At 40.5% G+C, this 11,160-nt stretch overlaps 1 protein-coding gene across 1 annotated transcript; it reads right to left on the bottom strand.

Annotated features, from left to right (window-relative positions):
• Positions 1–143: 143 nt before the first annotated feature.
• ETFA (electron transfer flavoprotein subunit alpha) lies at positions 144–7,324 on the bottom strand. Its single transcript, XM_010717351.2, has 6 exons — positions 7,082–7,324; positions 5,081–5,162; positions 4,906–4,988; positions 3,218–3,317; positions 2,053–2,163; positions 144–272 (listed from the first exon to the last, which is right to left on the bottom strand). The coding sequence occupies exons 1-6, from the start codon at positions 7,307–7,309 to the stop codon at positions 163–165; spliced, it is 714 nt and encodes a 237-aa protein (XP_010715653.1). The 5' UTR covers positions 7,310–7,324; the 3' UTR covers positions 144–162.
• Between the last annotated feature and the right edge of the window lie 3,836 nt (positions 7,325–11,160).

Genomic DNA, 11,160 nt, shown 5'->3' with positions numbered 1-11,160 from the left:
CACAACTTCCTTGGGCAACCTGTTCCACTGCCTCACCACCCTCTGAGTGAAAAACTTCCTCCTAATATCCAACCTAAACCTCCCCTGTCTCAGTTTAAAACCATTTCCCCTTGTCGTATTATTTAGTTGAGCTGTACCATCACAGAAATGCACAACAGCACACTACTTACCACCTGATACAACCACTCTTGCACTCGTAAGCTCAGGCCGGTCACTTTTTGACAGCTTCTGCTCAATCCATTCCGACAGACCAACAGGAGCTGGAGGTGTCACTGTTTTAAGCAGGTTAAAAAAGGATGCACAAGAAAAAGGATAAAGCATGTGCTTTCAACCTTCCAAACTTCAGTTTAAACTTCATGCACAAGTACACTGTGGAGCCAGCTCTACCACAAGATTTTAATTACCATGAATAGTTGCTCTATGATTGTGAGTTACAAGGCTCCCTCATTATTTGTGGTTATTTATCCTGCAGTACGAGACTATTTTATAAAGTTTTATGTATATCAGATTGCACTACATGAAGGTATGTTGTATAAGCAACATACTGATATTAACCCAACATAGTAACCATGGTTCTTTTAAAAGACAGGCAATCAAGCCAACCACATAGGTTGCTCCGAAAGTAATGCCTCCTATTTATTTCCTTGGAAACTACAGCAGCTACAATAACATTATTTGATAGAGCAAATTGTCAGCTATAAAAGTCTTTTTCTCTACACACATTCTCAGCACCATTAGTTGTGTTCTCTCACCAGCAACAAACAAGAGCCTTTATGCTGCACTCGTGAAAACCTGCACCAGCAGAGGCAAGCCACTGTCACTGTTGTGCCTGCTGGAACACACCACCCACTCCTCACTGTGCTCACATCCACTGTCTGGTCTCCAAAAACATTCAGCAAGCATCAATGGGTGCCATTTTTTTCACATGGAGGAATTCAGTTCCACCCGTTTGCTTCACATTCAGAGTGCCCCTCAGCTGCCAGTTGCCACATGGCAACAAAACCTAATGGAGTACGGGTGGGAAGGTACAACCTCTGCTGCCACACCACCAAAATCCACCTCTGATGTTGCAGACCAACATGATCAAACAGGAGGCATTACTTTTGGAGCAGCCCTTGCAAACAGTGCAAAGACAGTACAAGATGCCAATGTCAGATCTCAAGCAGCATGTCTACTAACTTGTATGCAAGTCAGGAAATACACGATGGTTCTGGGGCACGTACTCATGGCTCCCAGACAAAGGTGAGGACTGCAAAGGTGATGTATGGGACACACAGCACGTTACTAATGATTGCTTCTGCTGGACTTACAGCACTGTCATAAAAGGGCCCACACTGAAAAACAGCAGAGGTGATCAAACCCTGGGACAGGAAGCCCAGAGCAGCTGCTGCCAGTTTCCACCTGTGGAGGTATTCAAAACCCAGTTGGACGCAGCCCTGGTGAACCTGCTTCAGTGTCCCTGCCTGAGCAGAGGGATCTCCAGAGGTCCTTTCCAACCTAAACAATTCCATGACCCTGAGACTGTAGACTTCTCTACGATCCAAGCTACAGAGATTTCATTAAAATAACCATTTAAACTGATATAAAACAATGATGGAGCGTTCTCAATCCAATTTCAACTACTGCTAATTTAGCTCAGTGCTATCATGAACTATCTCAACTGAAATATGACCAATCAAACCAAAGCTGTGGACCGCCAGCAACAGCAACTTGTGCCCAATTCTGCTGTGAAAAACCAACCCAGCTATTCAAACAGGTCTAACTTCACATAAGGAATAGCTCCAAGATTGCAACGGATGAGGTTTAGGCAGCGAGTGAAACAGGCACAAATAATCTGCGCAGAATCTGACTGTTTCTGGATGAAGAGGAAGTAGTGAAATGACAACTCGTATCTTCCCCTACCAGATAACAACCACCAAGTACCAATATTTAAAAGGAAAAGGCTAACATTATTAAACTACTACCAATCTGCTCTGACAAATACTTATGTGGAACATCAGCCACAAAATAGAACCTAACTCTAAGTGACAAAACACAGGAACAAATGCTCACCTTTCTCCACACTGGCGCTGCCGCCGCTCGTTGGTGCAGCTTCAAAAGATGTTCCCCGTACAGAAAACACTTTAACTGCTTCATCACACTGGACAGTGCAAAGAACATTTCCTAGTGAAGAACGATCATGTTTTTACAGAAGACATCACACACATGACACAAAGTTCCTGCTAAAAATAAAACTTTCAGATGATGAGAACTGGGAACCCAGGCACTCCGTAAGTGCTCATTTCCAGTGCTTTGATTTACTTTTATCTCCAGGTTTCTGCAGTATGACAAAAACTACTTCATTTTTAAGGCACACAGCACATTTAAATCACCCCTTGCAAACAGTTTTACATTTCGTAAGAGAAAACACACCTTTGAAAGCATCATTCTTAAGCATAAGAAAGATCTGTAATAATAATAATTGTTATACCGTGGTATGACTTCGATTGTGCTTTCTGTCAGATTGCATAAGGTACTTATTTTCACAGGCTGCAGAGAAAACTAAACTCAAAAAGTGCTACAACATCAGGTATTAATAAACAAAATCATCTTGAAACTGTCAATTACTGAAAAGTAGCTAAAAAACCAACACGCAACCACAAGCTGACAGTGTAACTCGAAATATCACCTTGGTATCTATGCCTTGTACAGTAGCATTAAGAAAAACAAGCTTAGGAGTCCATCTCTGAATTAAAACAGAGGGGCAGAACAGAGTTACAAAAAAAAAAAAAAGGCTGATAAAAGAATTACAAATTACTTCAATTAAATATCATAAATAATCAGTGCAATGTCTTCATAATTAGAGAAAACAACTCTGGCAGCTCAAATCAGAGCTAATGGAAGTCATATTCAATAATGTCAGACAATTAACTTAATGTTTTATGTTTTACAAAATCAAATCAGAAATACATTAAACAAAGAAATTGAGTATGTATAAAGAATATTGAATTCTACTAATTAAAGTGAAAGAACTGGTTTCCATCTAAAACCCTACAGCACCAAAGTTACCAGTGCTTGGATTCTCACAAAGAGAGCATCTCGTTGGATTTTTAAGCAGTTTAGATTGTAAGGTGAAAATTCCTAAAATATTCCAATGTTCTAACAGCTGGACTATAAAAAGTTACCAGTATTAAGTACTTTATTGCATGAGCACCACATAGCTGCTGTGATTGCTTACCTGCATAGATAGTTCTCACAAAAGTGTTGGGTGATTTAATCTCAATGATGTCAGAAACAGGAGCAACATCCAGCTTAGCAGCCACTCTGGGAATAAGATTCTACAAGTCAAAGATTAAAAGTCAGCAACGTAAATGCTGGTATCTGCACAATGCACACGAGAAAATGCAAAGGAAATAAGGTGAAATGCACATAATGATATTTAAATAAAGGAACGTTTGCTGACCTGATTTTAAGCTCACAGATTGCTGTCTGTGATTAAGGCACATACAACTGTAACGTGACTGCAGGACTACTCACACAGCTTTAGCAGCCAAATAAGAACCCAGCACTGTAATAACATTAGAAATGTTATGATCCTTACAGTAAGTAACTCCCTAATTGAATATCTTAAATTAGGAGGCTTGTTTGCTTCAATAATTTAGAACTGAATATAGATGCAATTTACTCAGAAAATTGATAATTATGGATGGCTGAGTTCTTGTAACAGCACTTCAAGAGAAAAACAAAAAGTATCTTGGAAGTCATTTATCAGAGACAACAACAGGAGGAAAACACTACTCTCCTACCCAAAAAAGCCAAAAATTTACTATTTAAAAATTACTATTAGAATATATATCCCCTTATTCTGAAATTAGCTCTAGAGAATTATTTAGAACCTTAGGGCATGGGGAAAAGGATAAAAAGAGCAACAGAAGGCACTGAGAAATTAAGGCCAGCAAGAGCTTAACTTGCTCTCTCTCCCTCTCCTAACCCAGTACACCACAGAGCCCTGCTCGGTCATCTTTCCTCACAGCTATGACAACAGTCACTGCTTCAGTCCTCCAGTAAAGCACCACTTGATGATGGGAGCATACGCTTTAAAGCAAGATATTAACCTTCACTAAGACACTTCAGATCACAAATAAATGAAAAATGAAATGACTAAGACTTAGGGCATGTAAGGATTTCTCTTAGCAAAATTACAATTATATGGATTGATATTGATTGGAAGTAAAAATAGAAGGAAGGCTGATGTCATTATTCATTCCATGTTGGCAAGATTTCTAAAATGTCCTTTTTTCTCTAATTCAGTTGCACCACAACATTACCTGACTGTCAGTACTGGGGCTCTCCATATATTTAAGCACATTTTTAAGTATGCACTTGTTAAAAAGCTCTGAAAAATCCTATTTTCTTCACAAAACATCTTGGCTAGATCTTGGATCTGTATTATTTATATGTATTTACAGACATTTCAATCTACACGACCTACATCACAGATGCAATTCCTCCCCAAAAAGAATTTGCTGCCGATAGGTCTGCATGCTTTCATTTCAACATGAAAACTATATAACAATCCTAATAATACTAGAAGTGAAACAAAAATCACCAAGAACAGTTTACCAGGTTTTCATCCCCAATTACTGCACTTTTGTAATGCTTTCAGATACCTTTAAGTATTTTGTGTTCTTACACACATACAATTAACTGGGTACTGCTAATGAGCCTCTCCACTGCCCCTTAGTTCAACTCAACCCATAAGAGAACTCAGAAGCAGCTACTGGCTTCTTCAGTGCACTGCTGCCACGTTTTTAGGAAACTCTGAATTGTCCAGAGTTGATCTCAGTTCCTCTTTCAGAGGCATTTTTTGTATGTATGTCTATCTCTGTCCTGCAGGAATTGTTTGATGCATTTTGATTTACTCACCTTCCCAAAGGCAGATGCTCCAGCACAAATGTGAGTGTATTTAAATTGTTTCTGAGTTTCCAAAACCAAGGAAGTCAGCTCCTCTGAGAATAAAAATACAAGTTTACAACTATTTTATCATCTGTCACAAATCCCAATACTGCTTCTTCGGCCAACAGAAAAGAATGAGTCTCACCTGCTAGAAATCCCTTGTATACGTCATGCTGAGCCACAAGAACTTTTGCAACACCCTGCACCTTGCTGAGTTCTTGTGCTACCTGTGATTACAAACCAAGCATTATTAGTTTGCATTACAAGAGCACACAGAGGCTTCAGCCAAACTCAGAGCTCCACAGTGGCAAGCATCACGGACAGACAGCAGGAGATAGTTCCTAATTAGTCCCTAATGCAAACTGCTCGTCTATAGGTTAGTTCAAACTGGAACACAAAAGCACATCGTTTCAGAGTCAAAACAAACCTTACAGAACGAGCTGCAGATCTTCTGACTCACAGCACAGTGCCTTACAGGGCATTGCAAACCAATTCTGGCAATAAGAGAACTACAAAGTAAAGCAAACCTAGCAAGGATTGCCCTGTACTAGAGACTGCACAGCCATCTCGTGTTTTATTACAACAGTCAATAATTATCTCACTCCAAGATAATTACTAAGCATTCTAACATAATCAAAGACAACAATCCTATGTTCTTTTTACATCGGTCAGTATCGACTTGCAGAGGCACACCATGCAAATAAGAACATACAGCAACGTTACAATCTTTGCCCAAATTTCAGCAGCAATCCTCTGCAGCTGACTGCCTATTGATGTGATGCCTATTTTCAATGCTATCTTTATGCAATTTTGTCCTTTGTATTTGCAGAAGTGAAGTTTAAATGATGAAAGGGCTGTTACAGATCAGAGAAGAGGCTGACAGCAATGTCTGGAGGCCACATGCATCACCACTGAACTAATGCAGTTTTACTAAGTTTGCTGAGAATCAGCTTTAACCTTAAAATTTAACAAGAGGGAACAAACAAATATCCCATTACAGCTGCTACAGAATATCTGAGTAACTGGCTCTTTTGTTCTTCTAATGTAGACTCTTACAAAGCTTAAAAAAAAAAATCAATTTCACTTTCTGTGAAGAACTTCTTCCCCAGCACGACGTCTATTGCCAAACAGACACCACATACTTTGGTATTGAACCCCAAACAAACAAAGCATTCCCAATCATTGTTCTACTATCCAAGCACCAAAAAAAAAAAAATCAAAGAATAAGGAAATCCACAGACAGAGAAATCAGGCTTCTTTTTGCTGTTGCTATTGTTTTATTTTTAACTTTCTTGATCTGGATAAACGTCTCCAGTCTCAGCCTTGAGCACCTGAGTCTCAGTTTAGAATCAGTCTGCAGCAGTGAGTAAGGTTTGTTCAGTCACTTGTGAATTATCTGCTATGACTGTGCCTCCTGCACAAGACAGCACATGGCCCTTTCAGAATCACAGTTCCTAAGCAATAGCCTGATATTAAAAAATTAGGCATAGTTATTTTTCTTGTTCATGTCAGACTACATCATGCTGGGGTAAGAGTGCCTCTTACAAACTAATGGTACACTGTCCTCAGATTTTGCTCTTCACAAAAATCAGACTAACAACACAACAGCTAATATTTTGCTACAACTAACTCTTACTTTAGACTTGAGTTATATGATAAAGTCAAGAAACACTGATTTCAGACTTTTGGATTGCAGACACTCTTGCTACACTACCTGCAGTGACCATTAAAAGGCAGACGCTCAGAAGCCTCACCTGACATTGTGCCCTTTCATTTCTGCTGATCTCTCCTTGCACAGTGCAAGGTTTTTTCTCCCAGGTTCCCAGCACTGCATTATTTACCTTTCAAACTTTACAGGAGAATAGTTTTAAGAGTTAGTTGTCCTACAGACTTATAAAAACATGCTTGCTTAATTTGTAACAGCTTATTCTGATATTCCCCCTTGTGAAATGAAAACAATAAAACAATGCCACATTTCCACTTCAGAAGAGAAGCAGCTCAAGTGCAGCACATTTCCTGTAGATTAGCAATTCATGGCACAGCTCCTTTTCACCAGATTATTTTTCCAAATATGTTAGCCAAGATGCTACCACATAGAATTCCACTGCATTCATTAATTCATTCAAATGAAAACAGGATTTCCCACCTTGTCACAACTGGTCCCAGCAACCAAGCAGGAAACTTCACCTCCGAGACGTTTTGCTGCAGTGACTGCATTGAGTGTAATGGGTGTAAGAGTCTCATTGTTGTGTTCTGCTATGACCAACGTACTCTGAAGCCTCTGAAACTGGTGCAGCAGCGATGCCTTCAAAGACAGAAAGAGAGAGGAGTTGAATACTTTGCATTTAAATAAATAAAATGTTCCTAGGAGCATTCAGTGCTTTACAAAAAGCTATCAGCTATACAGATCGTCAGCTGCTGCTGTCAAACAAAACAGACTAAATCTAGATCATTTCTATCAGGTAGGCAGAATATTTCAGTACTATTTAATAATTACAAGGAATGTCAAAGTTGGTTGACTTCAGCACAGCTACAACATGCAGCTTTTCAACTAAAACCTTTACAGGAAAATACTGAGCAGCCTTAAGAAGAAAGCCATAAGACACATTTAAGCTCAGTTGATCAACTGAAATACATAAAGAGTGAACAGAATTCAGTGTGAGCACAACATTAAGATATTTTGTGGCTGTAGACTGAAACCCACATGAGGATTAGACAAGTGAGTCTAAGATCCCAGGAAATCAAGAGCAAGCAGTAGTTACTTGTCTTACTGATTTATTTCCCCATTTGTTTTAGCCAAAATCTTCCCACAGAGCTCACTGTTGTAATCAGTTATCTGCAACAACAAAACTGGAGGTAGTAAGTAGCAGGATAGCAATAAGCATCAAAGGCTCCCAGTCTAAAAACAAACATATTAATAAAGCCTGCTGAGCAGCACCAGGTTCAGTTGTAGATAATCTGTTTTCCTTTACAACGTGAGATGCTACTGACCACTCAGCTACCACCACAACACAGCAGTGCTTAATTGATCCTTTTCACCACCTCACTGTCCAGACTAACACTAAGGTAGTGAAAAGGCAGGGAGATAAATACTGACAAAAACTGAAAACCGGACAGCAGTACTTCAAACCTATTTTCTAAGGGCATTTCCACTCACAACAAATACGTGCACACCAAACATTTAAAGCAGAAAATAAAGCTTCAGAAAACCTGAGAGCTGAAATGTGGACATGGACTTCAGCCAAGCAAGGTGTATCATCAGCACAACGGACTTCACAAAGAGAAAGCAAACCCAAGGACTTCCTTGGGACTCTTAGGATAAAGATATAAATAAAAAGGTACATTTCCACAGAATAAAGACCACAATTTGTCATTTTTTTTTTAAAACAATAAGGAATCTTGTAGAAGTACTCTGCATTTCACCTCCTACACGTAAGGCTACTTGTTATGACTAAAGATTCTAAGAACACTTGAAGCCAATTGCTAAATTGACAGAAACAAAATATTTATTGCCAATACAGATCAGACAGCATATTTTTTATTGTATTTTGCACATCATTTGCAATAAAAGATACGAGATCTAGTCACCGTTCGAAGAATAAATCTGTACACTTGTGGCAAATAGCTCACTTTTTCAACAACTTACAGTCACGTCACAACTAATTACAATTAAACATCCTACAGACCTGGGCAATCAAGTGCCTTCTCACAAGCACACCAGTTTACCATGAAGAATAGGACAGTAACCACACGACAGTAGGACCAGGAATTTATTTGGACATGGATGGACACCAGGCACCCATGCTCCCTCTACAGTGAAAACATCCACGCTTCCTTTCTGTGGGCAACTCCAGACAGCGATTCAGTCTGCAGTAAAATAAACACCTATGAAGGAAAAACGTCTGGAGTTCTCAGCTCCCTCCCTCCTCCATTTACTGTAGAGCAAACCTGGCCTCTGGCTTCCAGATGTATGAAAGATGGTGAGATTAACCCAAACAAACGTGCAGGGTACGCCAAGCCAGTCACTTGCATGGCACCAAAGGATTCAGGGAATCCATCATCTTCTCAAGTTACACCAAGGCGTCTTTCTGCTTGAGAAACCCAGCAATGACTTCCAAGCAGAATACAAAAACCTTACATATAATTGCAGGAATTCCAGACTTCGTGCAAACAACCAGGACTACTCACTGCTCCTGTCCCAGCCAAACGTTAGAGATCCAGAACACACCTGCTACACGAGCACAGACAAACCCGTGCCTAAGGCCTACAAGCCACGCACCCACAGTGCTCAATCAATTTGCACAGGTGATCATAGAATACACAACAGCTGAGCTTGGAGGGAATCTTAAAGATGATCCAGTTCCAACCCTCAGCTGTGAGCAGCTGCCACCCACTACATCAGGCTGCCCAGGATCCGACCCAACCTGTTCTTGACACCTCCAGCTCTCTGGACAGCCTGTTCCGTTGCCTCATCAACCTCTGAGTAACAAATGTCTTCCTAATATCTAATTTAGATCTACCCCTCTTTACTTCAAAGCCCTTCCCCCTTGTCCTGTCACCATTAGACCATGTAAAATGTCAGTGCCCCTCCTGCTTGTAAGCTCCCTCCAAGGGAAGGAAGGCTACAATGAGGTCTCTCTCTGGAGCCTTCTCTTCTCCAGGCTAAACAAGCCCAGCTCCCTCAACCTTTCCTCACAGGAGAGGTGCTCCAGCCCTCTGATCATCTTTGATCCTTTGATCCATCATCCTCCTCTGGACCACTCCAACAGCTCCACATCTCTCCTGCACTGGGGTCCCAGACCTGGACAGAACTCCAGATGGGGCCTTAAAAGGGCAGAGCAGAGGAAGAGAATCCCCTCCCTCTCCCTGCTGCCACCCCTCTGCTGATGCAGCCTAGGATACTGTTGGCCTTCCAGGCTGCAGGAGCACACTGCTGGCTCGTGTCCAGGACCCAATTAAGGACACTGCTGCTCTCAATGAATTCTTCTCCTAGCCTGCACTCCTACCTGGCACTGTCCCGACCCAAGCGCAACACCTTGCAGTTGGCCTTGTTGTACCTCATTAGGTTCCACTTTTCAAGCCTTTCCAGGACCCTCTGGATGGCTTCCCTTCCTTCTGTCATATCAAGTGCACCACTCAGCTTGGTGCCATCAGCAAACTCACTGTGTGTGCACTTAATCCCATTATCTATGTCATTTATGAAGACGCTGAAGAGCACCCATCCTAGGACAGACCACTGGGGGACACCCCTCATCACCAACCTCCACCTGGGAGCCACTGCCAACCCTCTGGCTAGAACCACTCAACCAACTCTTTATCCACCAAACAGTCCAGCCTTCAAATCTGTATTTCTCCAATTTAGAGATAAGGATGTGGTGCAGAAGAACCATGTCAAAAGCTCTGCAGCCTGCTCACAGCAATGCTAATGAAAATCAAATGCATGTTGGACTTTCAGATCACTCATACAGTGCATAGAGGTCCAGCAGTTCTTAAATACAAATTTAGTGCTCATATACTTATAAAATACGTGTACTAAACACACACACAAAAAAACATAAACAAGAGTGTCATAAATCTTTCCTTACTGCTTGGTAGGATTGGTGACTTAACTGCCTCTACAGTCAATACTGAACTGCCCACAGTCAATCTACAGACAACATCTTCTTAGCTGTAAAAGCAAACTAGCCAGAGAATAAAACTTTGAAATTGCTTAATAGGAATCAGGTATCTCATACAGACCCATTAGCACTGGAAAAAAAAAAATCATAAAAATAGACTCAAGAGGCAAAGGTTTGGTGTGGCTGCATTCTCGTATAACAAAATAATGCTTAATTCAATTAAAAGACTCTCATAGCTGAAAAGCTTAAATAAATACATACATACATATTTGGCAAGCTCAATACAATCAGGGAGACCTGGCAATAAAGTTTATACTTGTAGAGCTTCTGTAACTACCTGGCAACAGAAGAGGTCTGAGACACAGCTTCAGGAAACACTAACTGGAAAAATAACACTGAAGTCACCTAAATTGAAAAGGAGCTGTAACTGCAACAGAGAACAGCAAAAGAAATTAAGAAAATACTTAAAGATTTATTTAGGAATTACAATCAAGATGTGACTACAAGGAATTGAAGCAGCAAAAGAAAGACTTAGTAAAGAAGTTTTCCCAGAAGCACCCAGACAAATTGTTAATAAAAATCAAAGCAAAGCTGTCTGTAAATACAG

The sequence above is a fragment of the Meleagris gallopavo genome, chromosome 12 (assembly GCF_000146605.3).
Source record: "Meleagris gallopavo isolate NT-WF06-2002-E0010 breed Aviagen turkey brand Nicholas breeding stock chromosome 12, Turkey_5.1, whole genome shotgun sequence".
In the NCBI taxonomy this organism is placed as follows: Eukaryota; Metazoa; Chordata; class Aves; order Galliformes; family Phasianidae; genus Meleagris; species Meleagris gallopavo.
This window is presented reverse-complemented; position numbering and strand designations above follow the sequence as displayed.